This window comes from Myotis daubentonii, chromosome 12 (genome assembly GCF_963259705.1).
Source record: "Myotis daubentonii chromosome 12, mMyoDau2.1, whole genome shotgun sequence".
Taxonomy (NCBI): Eukaryota; Metazoa; Chordata; class Mammalia; order Chiroptera; family Vespertilionidae; genus Myotis; species Myotis daubentonii.
The window spans coordinates 36633904-36655119 of record NC_081851.1 but is presented as its reverse complement, the minus strand read 5'-3'; the positions used below and the strand labels follow the sequence as shown (position 1 = coordinate 36655119).

The following is a 21216-nucleotide window of genomic DNA, read 5'->3' as shown; positions in this document are numbered from 1 at the left end:
TCACAAGTTATATCCCATTGATGGAAACTTAGATTATTTCTAATTTTTCATAATTATAAACAATGCTAGAATAAAAAATCTTATATGTGCCTCCTATTCACCTGTGGATAGATTTCTCTAGGAAATATTCCTAGACGTGGAATTGCTGGGTGTTAGGATATACATATCTTTAACTTTACCAGATACCAGCTCACAATACATTATTCAAAACCCCTGGGGCCAGGTGTGTTTCAGAATAAGAATATTTGGATTTTAGAAAGGCAATACAGTGTATGCGCCAAATAGAACACTCTCAGCAGGGTTTGGGGAAGTATTCCATAATCAATATATTACTTTTTCTGTGGTGAAAAATATAAATATCCTTGTGATGGGAGATGAAGACAATAATAGCTTCACATCAGGTCAGATCTTGCCACTGAATGAGTTAAGAACTTTCCGTTTCCAGAGCTTTTGGATGACGGATCGCAGATAGGGGTTGGGGTCCCCACCACCCAACTGCCTTCTATAGTTGTATCACTTCATCTTCCTACCACCATGTCTCCATATCCTTACCCCTGTTCAGGAACGTTCTGAAAAAAAGCATGATGTGGGGAGGAAGGGACTACTAGATATTAAAACAGATCACAAAGATATGGTCATTAATCAATGTGGTAATGACTCAGAAACAGAATGATCTCGGACAGGAAAAGAAATCCAGAAACAGACCCAAGGATCAATGAGGATTTAATGTGTGATAAAGATGTTTAAAAACGAGTCAGGGATGTTGTGGGACAACTGGTTAGCCATTTGGGGCGGGGGTTGGGGGGCACCTTCCACCTTCTTCACCTCAAAGTACGTTTCAAGTTGATAAATGATTAATGTGTTAAACATGAGCTATCAGGAGGAAACATGGGTCAACTTTTTTATAACTTTGAAGGGGGAAATCTAAGTATGACATAACATCTAAACATTATAAAGGAAAAGTCTGATAAGCTGACATTGCAGAACCAAAAAAACCTCTATATGGCAAAAAACACCAGGCGGTCAGTATTGTGGTTTCCCCATTGCGTAGCTGCCAAGCAGTGAGTTTGGGGGCCGAGTATTAACACCTCTTTACTCCAAATTGCAGGGGTGAGAACTGATTGCTTTAACCTGCCAGGTAATCCTGGGGCCCTTGCCACAGCATTGGGTTCAGGTAACCCTGGTCTAAGCAGTAAGGCCGAGGCGTGGTCCTGGTGGAAAGGAATGACCTGGAATCCAGTTCAGGGCTCTCATGACAGGAGGCTCATGGGACAAGGTGCCTCACTCCTCGGAGGGGCCGCCGGGCGTCTGCTTCCTCGCAGTGTGGCGTGGAGATGTGAGACTGGGGAAACTAGAACCATTCAGCCACCCGGAGGGAAGTGAGATTCAGGATGGCCTCGCTGCTGTCAAAAGTATCAACTTTCCTGAGTTAGTTTTTGTTCCCTGTTTAGAAAAAAAAAAAAGAATTCTAAGTGGATCCTGAACAAAGTTAAAAGACAACCTGGGAAAATATTTGCAAAATAATTAAACCCCTAATAAACAAAGAGCTACAAATAAATATGAAAAAGGAAACAACCTAATTTTTTAAAAAGGAGGCAGAATATAGCCACTTCCAATAAGAAGAAATACAAATGGCCAATAAACAATACAAATAGATGCTTATGCTCACTTTAAAAAATGTAAATAAAACAAAATGTCAACATTTTCTACATATAAGGTTGGGAAGAAGGAAAAGTATGGATATTACTTAGGGCTGAGGATACAGAGAAACAAACTCATGTCCTGTGGGAGAGGGTGGTGTAAATCAGTGATTTTCAAAAGAGTACTACACAGTATTTCTATTAACATTTATTATATTTATAGCCTTTAACCAATCAATTCCACTCCTGAAATGTTATGCTATAGAAACCCCTAAGCAAGAAGGCAAAGATATTATTTTTAGTTGTGAAATAGTGTTATGTCTCAAATATTCATCAATTCAGAATTAGTTAAATAAACTCAACGTACACCTATGCCTTAAAGGAAGTACTTACGGGCTTCCTAAAGGATGAAGAAATCCCATACGTTGCCATGAAAGACGTGTAAGACACATTGAGAGAGAAAATATAACTTTGTGTGGGGAAAAAAGTCAGTATCTTCATATTGAAGTGATCTGGAAGAACATTGCCATCCTGTCGGCAGAGATTATATGTGGGGAGTGGGATTGGGGCTCAGGGGGGGAGCCCCGGGACCTACACGGAGACACGGAGACACGGAGCCACAGTCACTGCCCCACCACATCCTGCCAGTGGGGAAGTGAGCTGCGCTCCGGTTCCTCCCCTGACTCAGGCTGTTTCACCCTGTTCCCTGCTCCAGGGCACATGGAGAGGGTGGTCCTCGTGTGTAGGGAATTTCAAAACCATAATAAAAAGGACTTAAAGTTGGTTTGTTTTCTATGATCGCCATATGCTTTCCCAACAGGTCCATGACAGAATACTGCCCGCAGCAGGGAGGCTGCTCTCACAGGGACTGTGCCCCCTGCAGTGCGGTTCATCTGGTCTAAGGCCCAGGCGCTGCTCGCTGGGCAGGGGCTGCAGGGCATCAGGCGTACGATGTGGGTCCTGCCTCTGAGATCTCGGTTGCAGAGGAAGCATCCGGCAAGTGCGCGCGTAAATCCAGGCGTCCTCAGTCTCCCTGGGGCGCAGCCTCCTGCTGCAGGCCCGCCCCGAAGCTGCCCCCTCACCAGGTCAGGCTGGGCTCTATCTCCACCCTCCTGCCTACAGGCCCTCATGCTGCCTTGCACCGGAGGCCCTGCTGGTCCCCCTCACCCTGGGGCTGTGGTGGGGGGACTCTTTGAACTTTGATCTTCCTCTGATGCCCATCTTTGCCTCCCTCTGTCTCCATGTGGCTCCAAAACACTCCCTGAGGGGGTCACTGAACAATTCCCTTCCTGGAATCTTCCTTACAACCTTGGACATGGCTGCTCAGATGGGGCTCTGGAGGCCTTTCGCTGGGCAGTCTGGGGCCCGTGGCTGTGCCCGCGGAAGGGGGTTTCCCCAGCAGGCTTCTCTGGAGAAGGGGTTCACTGGGGAGGGCCTTACTCCATCCGCTTTAAAAATAAGCACTTCATGGAACAGAAAGAAAAGCCATCCAGCCCGCCGAACCTGAGCCTGTAACCGAGAGCGGAGTGTGTGAGGAGAACAAGAGGGAGACCCAATTAATTACCGTAGAAGCAAAGGTAAGAGTTGGAGATTACGAGACCTATTTACAGGGGGAAAGAGGCCCGTCATTGAGCAGAGAGAATGGAAGGATTGTTTAGGGCCAGAAAGGCGTCTCAATGTTCAGATTCCATTCCCTTTCTGGAGCTCTGGAGAGAGGAAGGTCAGAGCTTGGGTTTGGAAGGTACACTTAGCAGGGGTTCGGGCTGGAGGGGGCTGTTGTCCTGCGTCCATTCTGGGCCACATCCTGCCCCACCCAAGGGGACAGCACCGTGGTCCTCTCTGGGGTCCCTGTGTGGCTGGCCATGGAAGGGCGCCCCGGTGGGAGGCCCCCATTACCATCACAATGGCTGACGCCACCGACCCCATGGAGCAGCTGGGCCCCAAGTGCAGGGTAACCCTAACCCCACCAGCGATTGAAACAGATAGAGGGGGAGCTCTCCCACACAATGCCCAGGCCCCACTTCCCTCCTCCTCCTCCTTCCACTTCCTCCAGTCTTTGTCCTCTGGTCCCTGGGGTCCCCAAGCCTCTCTCATTCCAGCAAACACTGCCCATTAAATTCAAAACTGAGGCCTTTGGGGAAAGGGTCTGGCGCTTTCTCTCCCGCCCTCCTCTTATCTGCCTCTGTTCCCCACCCCATCTGCCTGGTGAGCAGATAAGCCTGGCTGTGAGAAAAGGGGCAAGCGGTGGCTGCTTCACATCCGTCTGTTCGCCGCACCCCCCCCCCCCCCGAGCACCTCCAGGCTGCAGGGCCTTCTGTGGACAAGGCCTTGGGCCAGACGTTGGGCCAGGCAGTGCTCAGAAGCTTTGGGGCGAGTCAGGTTCACTGTGGCTTTGACAACCCCAAGCCCCTGTGCTGGACCCTCTTGTTTGCAGTCTCCCCAACCAGCTGGGAGTGTCTGTATCCTCAGAAGGGCAGGGCCTCATGCCCCCTCGGTTCCCTCCGCTGGTGTGGGGAGAGAAAGCTAGGAATGATGGCTGCGCTGCCTTCTGGTAGGACCTGGGGTTCGCGTGGGGGCTTCTGGAAGAGGCAGGTGCCGGAGTTCCAGGTCCTGAAGACGCTCCTGCCATCAATCACTAGAGGCAGAGGGAGGAGGCAACTGCTCAGAGCCCTGGCGCCCCTCACTGGAGACCCACATTTCCAAAGAGATTTGTCCGATGCTCAGCCACAGGGGAAGTTATGGAATTGGACGGGAGCGAGGGAAAGGCCTTAAATACAGGACTATGTCTAGGTACCGGCTAAGTGCTTTGACCATCCAGCTCATTCACACTTCACCGCAGCCTGTAAGTTAGGGACGACTGTTCTGCTCTCACTGACAAGGATTATTGGGTTTGGGGAGGTGCAGAAGGCCGTCCAGCCCGTGAGTGGTGCAGCCGGGACTGAAGCCCGGCTCAGGCATCAAAGCCCCCGTTGCAATAGCCAGACCTCTTCCCAGCCTATTCCCACGGCGTCACGCCAGCCGCGGGCACAGGCAGGCTGGGCGCTGCTGTGCCACTTCCATCCGTACTCACCGCGGCTTCAGATGTGCCCACCAGGCTCCTCACCGTCCTCCGGGCACATACCTGGCTCACGCTGGCTTTTCACTCTAATGTGTCTGCACCTAAAATGCTCCCATGGCTTAACCAAGTTTGAATTTCATTCCTTCAAGGCCCAGCCTACTAGCATCCTGCTTTCTCTGAGCTGCCTTCCCTGACCAGACTATCTCTCCAGCAGGCCATGAGGCCTGCCCCCTCCCTCCCCTCCTGAGCTTTGGAACAGGCTCTCCCCTCCCCCCTCCCCAGCTTTGTTCAGCATCACTGTCTTGATTGGGAAACTTCCCATGGCGGGGCCTGGTATCCCAAACACATTGGGCCCACGCTGCCTCGCTCGGTGCTCCCCATACATCAGGCATTTCAAAGGTCATTCCTCCTGATGAGGACGCCAGTGTGAACGCACAGACAGGAAAACCTAACCAGGAGCTCGGGGTGTCTCCAAGGGCTCCTTGCTTGTCTGAGGGCAGGCTGTCCTCCCCGCCAGGCTTGGCTGCTCTAGTCCCCGGTGCAACGCCTGTCATCCAACCGCCTGCGCCCCGTACAAAGACGGCGGAGAACAAACACCAGGAGACAACACGTGGCTTCTGAAACAGGCAGAGGCTTTCTCCTTTAATAGCAGGTGAAAGAGGAGAGTGTACAGGAGGAATGACATGCTCTTTACACACAGGAGGTTCTCCAATAACCGGGAGGCCCATCTGCCTCAGTAGCTTTACTAGTCAGTTTTTAAAAAGTTCCCTTTAGAGTTAAAAATGGACTCTCCTAAATTTCTGCAGTAAATGTGCAACTATTTGTGCAAAATAAAAAGGCCATTTCCAACATATGAGTGAAAAGGAATTGTGAATTTAGGCAAAAAAAAAAAAGAGAGAAAGAGAAAAAGAAAAGAGGCAACTGAGCCGCCAGGAGCAGAGCCCTGGGAGGAGGGAGGCTGCGGGGGTTTCTGCAGCGGGCCCAGGGCGCGTGCTCAGGGGCCTTAGAGGAAGGTCCTGGCCAATGCCATCTCGGGGACAAAGGGCCCTGGGTCTGGACTTGCTGAGCAAGCACGTGCCAGGTGTGCAGGGCAGCGAGGCGGCCGAGGCCAGGAGACACTGGGGAACGCTCCCCGGAAGCTCTGCATTCCCTTTGCCAACAGGGATTCTGCTGGTTCCATTCCAGGTTCCAGGTCCTGCTTTCCCCACTGACCAACAGCCTCATTTACAATCTACTCAGAGAGACTTCCCGCCCCTAATGTTAAAACTATGCAAGGTCCCTCTGTTACTACTGAAACCTCAGGGTCCCAAACCACACTGTCCTTTAAGAAACATGAGCCTGGATCCCCCAAGAACTTGGCCAAGGGTTTATGCCAACTAGAAGGCTGGTAGGCTTCCAGCCACCCATGTTCTCGCCCTCTTGTTGAGGCTCCAGGCACTTGTGCATCTCAGGGCATCTGAGGCCAGAGCTCAGGAGACTGAGGGGCTTGGGCACAGGTCCTCCCAAGGGCTGGCCCAGTGAGAGGCCTCCAGACAAAAGTAGAAAGTCCTGCTTCACCAACGCAAACTTGGGCATTGCTGGCCCCTGATTTTACCTTCCTGTGCCCGGGAACAGTGTGTCTACAGACAGCTCAGACTGAGGCGGGCTGGGAGAGGGGAGAGCTGCCACAGTCACCTTGAACTTGAACAGGCTTTTCCTTAGAGGAAGGGCTGTGAGCAAAGGGAAGGACAACCCTCTCTCCCCGCCCAGGTTTCCTCTCTAGCACAGTCTTTCCAGGGGACAGGTCTGAGACCAGACCAGCAATGCTGACAAAAAGACAGACATTGGTGCACTTAAGGTCCACCCCATTCCCACCTCACAGTCTCGGTGCTCAAAGCTCAGGGACCTCGCTGCAAACCGAGTATAGGGAAGGAGGGCCTATGGGCCAGTTTTAGCAACCGGACTCAGATTAGTGTCACTGTTCCTGGCTTTTTTCAATAAAATCCAAGGTGTGGGAGATGGCATCTTGGTGTCATTGCCACAGGCCCCTGCCTTTCCTTGGCCTTTGAAGTTCTGGGGGCAGCACTCCTCCCCAACCCTCATCCTGAGACCTGGCCGCCCGCCAGCCCAGGGGTGCCTCCGGAGGCACCTGCAGAGCGAGCACACGCGCAGCCTGGTCCCCCCGGCCGGAGGAGGCTGCGCGTCCCCGCATATGCTCTTCCCTGTGTTCTCCAGTCGTGATAAGTGAGGGAGGGGCCGGGGGTGGGGGACGACAAAGGAAGCACTGCCCTCCCCAGGAGCGACTGGGCAGCTGACAAAGGAGGCGAGGATTCTGTTTGTGGGACATGGGAGTGTCTCCTCACATAACGCGGCTGGAAATACCTGTGTGGCTCACTTGTAATTGTTGGTGATGCGCAATTATACTCCTGCCAGGAGCCCCAGTGGGAACTTCCTGAAGTGTCTCAGTGCAGGCTCCTCTGAGTGGCCTCACAGCACAGCCCCTGCGTAAGCCTCAGGAGCAGCGGGCCGCGGACAGTCTCCGCGCTGGTGGGTGCGGCTCTCTGAGCTCGCTCCCGAGTTTGGGGAATAGGATCATAGACAGCATTTCTCAGACAAGCCCACAGATGGCTGTGGGGATCTCGGGAGGGGATGGGAGCCTGGGGCCAGAGCTAGAGCTTCCGTACCCAGGATACGACTGAGGGAGGGATGGCTGGGCCGGAGGTGGCAAACCACTAGCCAGGAGACACCCCTTCATGGTGGCAGTGGCTCCATCACTAGTGGCTGCCCCCATGGTGCAGAGCTGGTGACATTTCCTTTAATGAGGTGGCCAGAAAGCTGATTTTAAAACACAAAGGAACGATCTCATGTCATCTTCAGGTTTTACCTAAGGGTCAAGTAAGGGCCATTTTCAGACTTCTGGAATCTGACCTCCCCCAGTGACACTGCGGGAGGCAAGTCTGGGATTCTGTGAGGGGTAACTGGTGACCCGTGCCCTGAAAGAAGGAAATGAGATGAATGGGGAAGGGGCTGGGGCCCCTACGGTGAGCCATGGGGTCCAGATATGACCCCTGCTCTATCCTGTCACAGAACTAGCAGCAGAAACACTGGGCCAGATCCAGGCTAAAGAATCTGCTCTCCGCGGGGGACCAGAGGGAAGTTGTCACCTTGACACCTGCCACGCTTGTCACCGGCAAGTGGGAGCGGAAGGAGGAGAGGCGCCCCCAGGACTGTGTGGCCTCCCCACACTAAACAGCAACGCTGTGCAGGCCCTTGCCTTGCATTGGCCCCACCTAGGATGAACGGGGTACCCCGGGGTGAACAGGATATCCTGTATCATCCTTTTGCCTGCTCCCCTCCCCTCCACCCTCCACTGCCAAGTACCCACGGTGTTTGTATAGTTGGCTGAGGCCCAGACCCAAGCGCCAGAGCCATGGCGAAAGGTGCCCACCGTCCAGGACCGACGGCACCGCCACCTCTACGATGACACAGACAGTGTAGCGAACACTCCCAAGTCCCAGCCCAGCAACGGCTCACATGCTGGCTTCCTCTCGTGCCTCTATTACTATGGGGAAAGGTTATGCGAATTCTGTACACAGGTTATTAAAAAAATACATTTTCTCTCTCCGAAGAAGAATGCACAAACGCGGGGCCAGCCAGGCCCGGGCCGGACTGCGGGCCGCAGCGCAGGCCGCCTCAGGAGTGGTGGCTGCTGATGAGCCCGCGGAGCTGCTTGGCCACGGTGTCAATCAGCTTCTGCTTGTCCCGCTCGTTTTTACGAAACTGTGCAAACATGTTGTTCTTGCGGCTAGCGTCCTTCATCCTGAGCAGAGGAGGAGAGAAAGAGGCAAGTGTTTGAGGGGACAGCGGTGGAGGGGAGCGGGCGAGGGTAGGACGGCACAGTGTTCCCTAACTGCCACCCAGCTTTTTTGTCCAGAGCATCCCATTGCCAGGCTTACACTTGTCTATTACTCAGGAAGCTGTCTCCCCAATTCACCCACCTTCAGAATCAGTCAAGAGCCAGCGGTGGAGCGGCTAACCCCTATGGTCCCTCCTCACCCTCCCTGCTTCATCCCCTTCCACCCCCAGGTATCCATCTGTTGCAGGGAGGAACCTGGGACCTGCCACAGCACTGGAGGCCAAGGGCTCTCACGGAATATCTAGGACCTGCTTATCACCTCTGAAGCCGTCTCGCACCTGCTGGGACCTCGGAGCTGGCATTTGAAAGGTAAAGCAGAAACATGCTCTCACCAGCAGTTCCAGGAGAAGGAGAATAACACCGTATAACTCTAAACTTCACTGCAGCTGGCTACTCTACCCCAGGCCTAACAAGACTGAGGGCTGGACCTATCTCTTTTCCTCTGCCTCAGAGTGAGGACCCAGAGGCGGGAGGTGGCAGAGAGCCTGGTGCTAAGGAAGCAGATGAGCCCCCTTCTCGCACTCGATAAACCAGGGCTTTCAGCAAGAGAAGCCTGAGTTCTCAATGGCTGTCTAGATCTCAGGCCTTGGACTTTGGAGAACTTTCTATCACTAGGCCACACTAACGGTCCAGAGCACACTTCTAGCATATTCCTTGAGCACAGACCTTGGACAGCTCTGAACAGTGGTCCTGTCACTGGAGAGACACAATGGGAAGCATGGATATAGAAAGTCAAGGGCAGGCTGAGGCTGCACAGCATCCTCCAAGTCTAACTACACTTTGCACAGACGCCAGGAATCTGCTATTCCCTGCAGAGGCCCATACATGCCCCCCGGCATCTGTTGGTAACTATTAACTTTGGCCCCAGCCTCTGCACACCAGACTTGTAGCCCTCAGCGAGTTCTAGTGCCAGAGACTGAGAACACTGCCCAGACCACTTTCTCCCTGGGGTGGGGTGGGCTGGGCTTCTCCATCATCTGCTCCCTGACCTCACAGCTCCCTGGGCTGCAAGGAGACAGCTGTGGGGGGGAGGGAGAAACCCGGCAGGGGGAGTAAACCCTCCCAGGCACACTCCTTTGGCCAATGCGGCCCACTGTTCTCTGTGAGGTGGCTCTGTGCTGAGGGGCAAATGAGAGGCCAGAGATCCCACCAGGACATTTATATCCGAGCGTAAGTTTCTGAGGAGCACCACAGCTGTACGGCTCTGGCTGACAGTGGGACTCCTCTATGATCTAAGCCTAAGGGCCTCCAGGCATCAGCACTGAGAACACTGCACGCACGGCACAGCCACCTGCCTGAGGAGGCCTGTGTGTGGAGGGGGAAGGAGAGGTAACAGGTTCAGAGGTTTAGGTTGAAAAGAAAGCACAAGAGTCCTCAAGGCCACGAGGACCACTGTCCTCGGTCCTTCCCACATAACGCCTCAGTTACGTCTGTGGAACTGGCCTGGTTTAAGATTCTTTATCCCAGAGAAGGAATCCTTTCCATTTCTTAACTGTGCTATAAATCTAAACAAAACAACACAAAACAAAAAGAAAGAAGAAAGGAAGAAAACCACTTCCTGATTTACAGAACATTTCATCTAACATCCTATGTCATCATTCGCTTTACGACTCCTCACACCACCCAGAGACCAGCAGCTGGAGCTGGCTGTCGGCTCCCATGGGAAGCTCCCCAATGGGTAGGAGAGAAGAGGGGAGTCTTTGAGACTCAGAGGTTAGCTTCCTTGGTCATTAGGCCTGGAATTGGGATGGCTGGACAGATAATCTCAGGGGCCCCGAGGGCTGACGGCGGCTGCTGGTTTGTCCGTAGAATGCTCAGATACCAGAGGAGAGCCCTCGCACCCCCTTCTGCAAGACCAGATCCTGATCCGCTTTGCTACGGCCGCCACTCTGTGACCCAGGAGCATCTTCTCCTTCCTGAGTGCCCTCCCGGGTCTCTGGGTCACCCCGCCCTGCCCTTAAGAAGGGCCAGGACGAGGGGGAGAGTCAAGCTCTGGTGTAGCCGGTGGTGGGGAAGGCAGGAACAGGCCAGGAAAAGGGATGATTCCTAGGAGGCTGGGAAATACAGGTTTTAGGGTGGCCTTTGGCTCAACTATGTTTGGAAGGAAGCTGTTAAACCCCGCTGATGGCTTGGGCTAAGCACATGGCTGTGTTACTGGCTGGGCCTCCAGGATGCCTCAGAGAGGCAGGCTATTTCACCCTGTGGCTGGTCCACAGGAAGTGGAGGGGCCAGTACTTCTGGGTCATTGGCTGAAAGGGAATCCCAGGGCACAGGTGGACATATAACGAATATGACATCTTAGCACCAACTCGAGAGCCAACACGCTCCCCATTTTAGCTGGGCACGGAGATTTCTGGGATTAGGTCTTGCCTCTAATAGTGAGTCTTCTGTGGGAGATGTGGCTCCAGATCTTAAAGCCACAGGCCTCACCAGCAGGAGGCGGGGAGGTGCGGAGGAGTTCCCTCTGGCGGGGCTGAATTTCAGGCCCGGCACCAGCGGGAGTATTGCGAGCATCAGGAAGCTGAGTGGGAACAGCCCTTTACCTGGCACTGATGGGGGAACACTCCTGCCTCCACTCCCAGCCCCAAAGGAATTGGTAAGCCAAGGGTCACTCTAAGGACCAAGGGTAGAGGAGCCAGTCAGCCGGTTGGCACCAGGCTGGTTTAGTAGATTAGTATGTCAGGGTGGGGACAATTCACAGGGCAGGGATTTTAGTGTAATCATTAGTGTCAATGAAGAAACCAGAAGGACTTGCCTCAATGATGAAAAAGGCCCAAGTGAATAATATACTTACTCTCTAGATATCCTAGGGAGGAAGGTCATTGAAAGAGAGAACCATGGGAAAAAGGTTAAAATGGAATATCAGTCTCTGTCTTGGTCTGGACAAAGTTGCACTCTGGGCTTCTAGTTTCTTGGCTCTAAACACATACGTCTGCATCCTGCTCTTGCCCACCCTCCACCTCCTCCCCTTCGGTACCCCGGTCACACTGCATAGTGGGAAGGATACACCAGCCTCTTGCTTAAGGCTCCACTCTGACCTCCTAGACCAGGGGTGGGCAAACTTTTTGACTCGAGGGCCACAATGGGTTCTTAAACTGGACCGGAGGGCCGGAACAAAAGCATGGATGGAGTGTTTGTGTGAACTAATATAAATTCAAAGTAAACATCATTACATAAAAGGGTACGGTCTTTTTTTCCAATAGTTTTATTCATTTCAAACGGATGCGGCCCGCGGGCCGTAGTTTGCCCACGGCTGTCCTAGACTCTGGTCTTTGCCTTCCTAGGATTTGACTGGCCGTATACATAGACTTGCCACATTGCCTAGATGCAGGACACTCTTCTAAGAGGCATCTAAGAAGCCGGGGTTCATTAATTTGAAGACAAGAGAAAGCTTCCCTTCTACATGGGTCTTTGTCTCTGGCCTGCCAGCTCTCAACGAGGTTAGCAAATGTCAGAGCCACGCTGCAATGCCTAGGGATCCCAGCATGTGGGTGATATGATGGTTAGCCATGCAATGTTCTAGAACTGACTCACCCAATCTCAGTGGTAGCAACCTTTGTCAACTAGTGACTGCCTCAGGCAAGAATTAGATACCTTTTCCAACGTAGCTTCCTTGGGACAGTCAGCACAATAAAGCTCAATTTGTTAGGGAGCAGTGGGGAGTGAGTCAGTTCTGGTGAAGGTTTCAGTAGGTTCAGGAGTTTCTCTGCCAGGAATGGGAGAGATCACTGCTCTGTGGGGCTATTCTATCCATCACCACACTCTGTTTACCAGGCTGGCCTGAGCCCCACACTAAGGCATCTTCCTTCTCTTGTCATCTCTAGTTAAAGATATGACACCCCATGAAACTCCAAGGTAATCTCAGAGTCCAACTGACTCGTGCTTGGCCTAGCTTGTGGGTTTCATGAATTAAGAGGCTACAAGAAGACTGGCCTCTCAAATCTAATGATGGAGACTACTGACAGCACCGATGGCACCTTCAGGAACAGGGCCTCTCTGCTGTCTTGTTCAGGAATTGTCTACCCCCCACACCCACGCCCCTCGCCCCACTTCCCCACACAGACCACTGGACTGGGTACTCACTTCTCGAGCAGGGTCAGAGCTGTCACTGGGTTTACACGGAGGTACTTGCAGTTGGGCTGACCGTAGTCAGCAAGGTAGGTTGACCAGTCCCACTGGATGAAGAGATCCAAAAGCTGTAAAATACCCAAATCCCCACCCCGGGGATTAATCAGATAGACAAGACAAACCCCTCGGAAAGCCTCAGCATCCTTCACTGCCAGCCACCAGTATACTTCAAAACAAAAATGTAATAAGAGAAAGAATGGTTACAGACTATAATGCAACAGAAAGTTAATGAGTAACCATCAGAAGTCAGCCCTCTGCCGTGAGCCCTGTAGAGGTGCTGGCAGCCAGCGCTGTGAGAAACAAACTTACTAACTGGAATACAGGATCTGAACGTTCTTTATGTCTTCAGGCTTTTCAGTGAAAAGAACCGGTTTTTAAACTACTTGGGTTAGTTCTTTCTTCCTCACCTCCTTCAGTGCGGGATAGTTTTCTTTCATAATTAAGTTATTTATTTTTTCATTGCTTATGCTCCATTTTGGATTCCTTCCACATGCTAATTGGCTTTAACTATTTATTTATTTTGGGGGATAAGTCAGAGCTGTATAAAAAATATGCTCGGAAGTATCACTCCCTCCTCATCCCAACTAACCTGTTCTCTTCTCCCCCAGTCTAGTTTCCGGTTTTCCCTCTTTTGTTTCCTTTGTGCCATGGGAAGGTCCGGTGCATTCCTGTACCCTCTCCCTTCTCACCTGAAGGGAGCACACTCTACATACTCCCTTGCACTTGGCTTTTTTCACTCCGTGGTGTATCTTAGAACTCGCTCCCTAGATGCTAGTTGCGCATTAGTGACCCTATTTTTTATTTATTCATACAAGTGCTCTTTTTATAAACCAGACAAGTCATTTTCAAGGCACAGACAAGACATTATGTTTTGGGGCATTTTATCATTAAGCTGGCGGAACAGGAGAGTATCAGCTATTTAGAGAGTAGGACACACGAATAAATGTGTCACTTCTATTCAGTGATTCCACCAGTCACTAATGATGCTTTGCCCTCAAACACAGAAGCATTTGTTTATTTATCAGAACAGGAGAACTAAACTAATGCAGTAATTGAAGTGACACCTTATAAGCTACATAGGTTAGTAAACATTGTAAATTATGTGATTATTGGTTATTATTAAAAAACGTGCTGCAGTGGGAAAGGATAGGACAAGGAAAGACATTTGAATCAGGTTATACTAAGCAAACTTTCTATGATAGAATCTTTTTCTTTCTTTTTTTTTTTTTTTTGCCTCCTCTATAACTTTCATCTGTAAGATTTTTAACTGGGGCTTCGGCAGTTCTAAAGCTGTTTCTACTTCTACTATATTTCATTGTTCCTGCAGAACATTCCATGGCTTAACAGTACTCAATTATAACTTTGGTTTCATGAAGGTGGGGGGATGGGGAGGACAAGACCCAGACAGCATAAGCAACTTGCTGGAAATCACAACGCAGACAAATGGCAGAGATGGCTCAATGGCTTATCCTCCCCAATGTGCTTAGGTGTTTATTTTTGAAAAATTGTCATTGATTTGGTCTCTAGATTAGGTATATTGCCTGAGGCTAGGCCAAATTTCTGAACAGTCTTTCTTTTTTTGCTATCATAGCTGAGAAAGACTAGAAAAATCCAAATGAGTCAAAGTAAAAATGAGCTCAAGAGCGAGTTAACTGGACAGAGGACAGAGAGCAGCATAACAGCAGAACAAATGCAGATTCCAGGGGAGACCTTCGGAAGGAGATGTTGTTAAGATAAGGCAGGCCTCCTGATCCTTGCTGTGCGTACCAACAGGCACACTTCTCCCCAGAAATGTAGCAGTGACTCGAAGGGATGAGTTGTTCGCAGGTAAAGGAGTAGAAGGAACTCTTCAGTGAGAATTATAGGCTCATAGTCAATCAAATGGTCCTGAGGTTGCCCTTGGTTCTCTCAGGCAGACAGGATCACAAAACAAAACTCAGAAAGTGCAAATGAAGAGCCCGATGGGGAACGCCCTGCCTGGTCCCACTGCTGGACTAGAGTCACCCAACCAATTCATATCACGCCCACTCTTGGTGAGGAGAGCTGTGTTATATATCCTTGCCTTCGTCACTAATTCCCATGATGTGCGCCTCAACTCCCATGTAGAGGGGGAGCTCGCCAAGGATGGGGATTGTGCCTCCTCTTTCGGAAGACTCCTCACAGGTAGATTCCCAGCAGGCGGTCACCACAGACATGTTAAATGGAATTAAAGCAGGTGAACTGACTTTTATAGAAATGATATTGGCTAGATGATGGGACAGACTTGTAATTTGTTTCTCACAACAAGCTTTCCAAATGGACCAAACCTAGGGTCCTCCTGACCAGAACCAGAAGGAAGGTTGTGTGAGAAAGAAGAAGACATCAAACAGGAGAGAGAATACCTATGACAGGTGAGAGGAAGCCCAGCCCTAGATATTTGATGCCAAGGGTCCAGGGAAGATACCTATGACTGGTGAATGGGAACGCAGCAGGTGTTTGGCTCTAAGGTGACATCTGGGCTGATTCTCGGTGGGCCGCATGGGGCCTATCTCATGTTAAAAAGACCTCCCCCACCCAAGAGATTAACCAGAGAACTTATATGCATACTAGAGGCCCGAGACACGAAATTCATGCCGGGGCCTTGGCCCCGGCCACCGCCCGCTGCCACCTCGGCCTGGGGGCCTCTGCTGCAGCCTCCACCCGTTGCCACGGCCACTGCCCACCGTGGCTTTGTCAAGAAGGAAGGACATCCGGTCTAATTAGCATATTACACTTTTATTATTATTATAGATATGTATAACCCATGGACACAGACAATAGTGTGGTGAAGGCCTGGGGAGGGGGTGGGTGTGGAAGCAGTCAAGGGGGGGGGGAAGGGACATTTATAATACTTTCAACAATAAAGATAAATGTTTTAAAAACACCCCTCTCCCCCGCCCTCGCCCCAATGCCTGCAAAGATTCCATGGGCCTGGGGTCTTAATCTGTAGGAACTAAGATAAGACACACTGACAACTACCTCTCTTTCCCCTGCAGTGGTTCTCAACCTTCCTAATGCCGCGATCCTTTAATACAGTTCCTCATGCTGTGGTGACCTCCAACCATAAAATTATTTTCGTTGCTACTTCATAACTTTAATTTTGCTACTGTTATGACTCGTAATGTAAATATCTGATATGCTATATGTGTTTTCCGATGGTTGCGACCCACAGGTTGAGAACCGCTGCCTAGAGGTTATTTTCTTTGCATGTTTTTTTGAACAGACACACTGAGTCCTGTAGAGAACTGTGCTCCCAAAGCAGGTGTGTCCTTGAAATAAGCTCGATCTATGAAAATATGAATTTGGACTTTCTATACATCCAGGATAATTCTTCACGATAAACAGGATAGACTATACTGTGATTTCAAATAACATGCTCCTCTGGTGCACGTCGCACATCATCTGACTGACAAAGTTCTAAACACGCTGCCTCTTTAGAACGCGGCGACTATGCAGAGCGCGGTGTAAAGAGAACAGCAGTTCACAGAGCACTGAACCAGGAGACGTTTCTGCTGTCCACGCCCTGCCTTTGACAGGATGAAACAGATCACATCATTATGAAGCATCTTTTCATGAAAACTGAGGCCCAGGTGCCTTTCAGGAGGCAGTTCAAGCACCGCAAAACAGAGCCTGAGGCTGGTGGACCCCGGACTGACAGGGTGAGCGCAGATAAACCAAATCTACTTTTCTTGTTCAGATATGGAATCACAATAGCTGTCAACAGCTGAGGGCAGATCAAGAGCACGGTTGTGAATAGTTCACTAGAAACACAGAATTGACTAGTGCTTATTGACCAAGATCTCCTCCAGCTCCTTGTCTGGGCCATTCATTCAAAGGAGAGTGTCTGCCTACCTCCCACGTATCCTCGGGAGCACTCTTGACACAGGCGAGCGCAGGAGGAAGTAGGAAGCAGGAATTATTTTAACGAACTTAAGCTGAGTACCAGCGATGCATTGAGCTCTTCCGGGCACGTGAAAGGAAGAATGAGACTCTCTGGTCTTGGGGAACTCAGGCCGGTAGATAACAGTACAGAATGATGTGAGTACTCTAACCGGGTGCAAAGAAAGTTCAAAAGAAGGACATCCAAACCCGAGCCAGGGAGGTGGGGGTTACTCTAGGAATAAGCGAGACAATGAGCAAGTGGCAAATGGCCTCAGATACTAAGCTAAGGAGGTTGAATTTCAGCCTGGAAGTTTCTCTGCTTGTGTTCATCAAGGTTGCTATCTGCCTTCTTTGAGACTATGGGCTGAAAAACTACAGCCACCACTTGTCTTTGTAAATAAAGTTTTATTGGAACACAGCCATGCTCGCTGGTGAACATGATTTAGGACTGCTTATGTGCTCTAACAGCTGAGTTTAGTAAAGACGGAGACCATATGGCCTGGAAAACATAAAGTGTTCACTATCCACTTCTTTACAGAAAAAGTCTGCCTCTAGATCCAGGCCAGGGAGGGCGGTGTGCTTTGAAACTCTCTTAGAGATGTAAGATATCTAATATCTACTAACTAAGTGAAAAAAGGAAAGAAAATAGCTAAGGGGGAGACCCTTCTAATCGTAAGGAGGTGGCAAAAAAGTCATTATCTTAACATGTGGCATCAGAATTGAAATGTGTTTGGGGAAATACCTTGCTTTGTGAGACCCCTAGGGTCGGGGAGAAGGGGAAGGAGTTTGTTAGTCTGTTTCTGGAGAGCGAATCTAAAGAGGGGAGAGGACACTGACATGCGTGAGAGGGTGAGGAAGGAAAAGTCCTAGTGGTGTGAGAGCCCCACACAACTCTGGAGGCCTGGGATGTCTGGTAAGGATCTGTGTAGCATGTGATATAAATCTCCCTTAAAAATCACCCCCTTAGTCCCAATTTTTAAACAAATCTACTGTGCTCTCAATTGCTTGGGTGAATTTATTTTTTGTTTTTTGGTGAACTCAAAGGCACTGAGTTTCACACTAGCCAGCTGCAAAACTACACTGTGGAAGTGGGAGCCCAGGGGAAAAGAAGCCCAGAGGTATCTAGGGATTCACAGCAAACTGAAAGAGGCCTGGGGTCTTCCACAGGCTACGGGCCGGGCTGGGGACAGGTCCCCAGTTCCTTTGGGTTAAATGAAAAACAAGTTCTGCAATCACAGCCCCTCAGTAGGCTGGCTCTCGAGCCTCCCAGAAAGGCCTGGCCTCTTCTTTTGCTCTCGGCTGAGTGGGGGCAAGGGAAGGACAGTGGTGGCTGTGCAGTTCGCGGCTCCCCTCCGGCTCAGCTGCCCGGTGGGCGGAGGCTTCCTTAAGCTCTTGATCGGAGACCAACTGCACATCAGCAGCTTCCCCTGAACGTCACTCTGAGAAATATTTATTCGCCTCATAAATGTGGGTTTATAGGTTTGCTACCTAAACTCTTCACCTCTGAGACTACGTTGGTAAAGAGAAAGACAGGAGGCAGGCGTAAGGCTCGCCCATTGTATCAGCTGGTGCGGGGAGCGGGTGGGGGCGAAGATTCCCAAATAAAAACGTCAACACCAAGCATTCCTTTGTGTCAGAGGCTTCTGCGAGGCCATTGCACATGGATGTGCACACTGATGACAGCATCTATCCTGCTGCAGGGGCCAGAGGAAAACCTATGATCACACTGGGCGGTAACAACCCTACTGTGCATACAGGTTCAAGGGGAAGGTGGAGGCCTCTGTTCTGGGCTGACTGAGCTGCTCCTGGTGGGGTGGGGAAGGCAGGCAGGTGTGGCCACAGGTGTGGTCGAAGGAGATCAGAGCTGCGGGGCAGTGTTCATTTTCTTTCAGCATATTGTGATTTGTTAAAGGTTCCTAGGTAAGTGGGTTAGAAACTATATTGTTGAATTTTTAACTAAACCCCCCTCCCTCTCTGGCCAAAATGAGTAAGTGGTTTAAAAGCACCCCTGCAAAGATACCATGGACTGAACAATGGGAATATAAGCAAAAGTCAAGAAAACCATGTTCTGAGTGTTCACACCTCTCAGTACCATGTGCAAGCTCTTTGTTGCCCACTTTATAAAGTAAAAACAAGGAGTTAATCAGATATGATAAAGCCATGCTCCAAAGGTGAAATTATCACTCTATTTAAAATATGGTTTGTATCCACTATTGTGACTAGTGAACTTTACGTAGCCCAAGTATATATAGTGTCATGAAATAGTAGTGATATTAATGTGTGTGCGTACACTCCTGTGGGCATACTCACAAGCAGACTTTCAAAGGTAACGGCAAGTTCTGTCTCTTAAAACGCAGTGAGGAAGAGGGTGTGGGGGGACTACCCTTTGGAAGTTATTCAGTATCTAGTCACAATTTCTTAATAAATTGTCAAACATACAAATACATTAGGGGTGAGTTCTCAAGATGTTTTTGCCAACAGTGATGATCAATCAAAAAAGTTTAGAGAGCCCTGGCCGGGTGGCTCAGTGGTTGGAGAATTATCCTGTGCACCAAAAGGTTTCGGGTTCAATTCCTGGTCAGGTCACATACCTAGGTGGCAGATTCGATCCCTGATCGGGGTGTGTAGGGAGGCAACTGATCTCTCTCTCTCTCTCTCTCTCTCTCTCTCTCCCCCCCCCTTCCTCTCTCTCTAAAATCAATTAATAAAAAACATATCCTTGGGTGAGGATTTAAAAAAAGTTGGGGACAGTGGTTAGATAATCTGCAGGAAAAACTTATCACAGATTCATAATGAAAATGATTTGGTTCTCTTTTATAAATAAGAAATATCATTTGTAGGAAATTACTTCTTGCCTTATGTGAGTCATTACAAATCATAGCCCAGGAACTGTATGATAGGCATAAGAAAAATATCCAACATTAAAGGATAGTGAAGCAGGAAATACCCTTATATTCTGGGAAAGTTTACAATAAGCCAGAATCCCAATGGATTGGGAAAGGTGAATCTGAACTAAAGACTTAGTACCAGACAGCTAATTCCTTAAGACCCTTAGCCCAGTCAAATATACATTTAAAATCTATTTTGTTTTGGATTTGAGGGACTGGAGAGTGAATAAAATTGCAACTCGGATTCCAGTGCCAAATGTTGAAACCAATCAATAAATCAATTAAAGAGCTACTGGATGATAAGTGGTTCTCAACCACCAAAAGATCCTTCCCCCCCCCCCCCTCTATAAACTCCAACTTTCAAAAGGGCTCTGACCCCAACCATTGTGGTAGGTAACGCCAGTTCCCAGGAAGGCCACGGTCTCAGCCCCACGGGGTGGTGTATTTGCTGTTTCCCTTTCCATGAAATTCATTTCCTTCCTTTCAATTCGATTTTTCTAATTACATTTTATGTATCACTTCAATGAGCCACCTCAAGGCCATTTTGGAAATAGGTAGGGTTAAACAACTCTGATAAAAAGTGCTAATGAGCACAGCACCTGTGCTTGAGAGTCCGATGAAGGGCCAAGACAGTGAGTATGATGCGTTCAGAGCAAGAAAAGAAGAGAGAGGCCCAAAAGACGTAAAGTCCCAGTCGATAAAAAAGATGGGCACGATGTATATTAAACAGAGAACAGAACAGAGGAAATTTCAAACAAAGAGACTGGTAGGAGCCAAGGTGCGGAGATAGGAGTAGCTGAGAAGTGTTCAAGGGAAGAAGCTACTGGACAGTTCTTGAACACCTCCCTACCATGTAACAGATAATCAGCGAGCCATCTTACTCATCTGTTTCACGTAATCCCCAGGAAAATCAGCAGCCTAAGAAGTAGGTATCTCCACTTCACAGATGAAGAAATGAATGCTTACAAAGGTAAAAGAATGTACCAAGAGGAACATACTCAGTAAGTGATACCATCAGGGCTTGGACCCAGGATAGCCTGACTCCCAAGACTGGGCTTTTCCATCTATGGCAGATGGCGAGGAATTGCAGAGAACAGCGCCATTCTTTTTATCTAACGGAGGAGGAAATGAAGGTCAGGAAAGATTCATGGCCATATGCAAAGTTACCATGAATGGGGCTGGAGCTAGAACAGAAACCCTGGTCTTCGAGTCCACTTTCCTTTCTAGCAATTTAATCCGCTGGTGGAGAACCAACATCTATGAGAACAGAACACAGGTCTGCTGCCTAACGAGGTGAAGAAGGAAAGGGATTTTGTTATGTATCCCCTATATCTTTTATGTTTTTAATAGAAAAACAGTATATGGAAACGTTTTATGTTTTCATATATAATATTGTACACAATATTCTGCAATTTGCTTTTTCCTTCAATATTGTTTTCAAGATCTATCCATGTTGATCCATGTGAACCTAGTTCATTGATTTTTGACTGCAAAATAATGTTCTTTTTAAAAAAAATATTTTTATTTGATTTTACAGAGAGGAAGGGAGAGGGATAGAGAGTTAGAAAGATCGATGAGAGAGAAACATCGATCAGCTGCCTCCTGCACACCCCCTATTGGGGATCGAGTCCACAACCAAGGTACATGCCCTTGACCGGAATCAAACCCAGAACCCTTCTTCAGTCCGCGGGCCAGCACTCTATCCAC

General features: G+C 49.5%; 1 protein-coding gene across 5 annotated transcripts in view; it reads right to left on the bottom strand.

Annotated features, from left to right (window-relative positions):
* Positions 1–5309: 5309 nt before the first annotated feature.
* EXOC6B (exocyst complex component 6B) overlaps positions 5310–21216 on the bottom strand; it is a 555911-nt gene continuing 540004 nt past the window's right edge. For all 5 annotated transcript variants that reach the window (XM_059659432.1, XM_059659431.1, XM_059659433.1 and 2 more), the window contains 2 exons: positions 12677–12789; positions 5310–8497 (listed from right to left, as the gene is read on the bottom strand). In XM_059659432.1, coding sequence (XP_059515415.1) covers positions 8371–8497; positions 12677–12789 — 240 coding nt within the window. In that variant the 3' untranslated portion in view covers positions 5310–8370. The remainder of the gene's footprint in view (positions 8498–12676; positions 12790–21216) is intronic.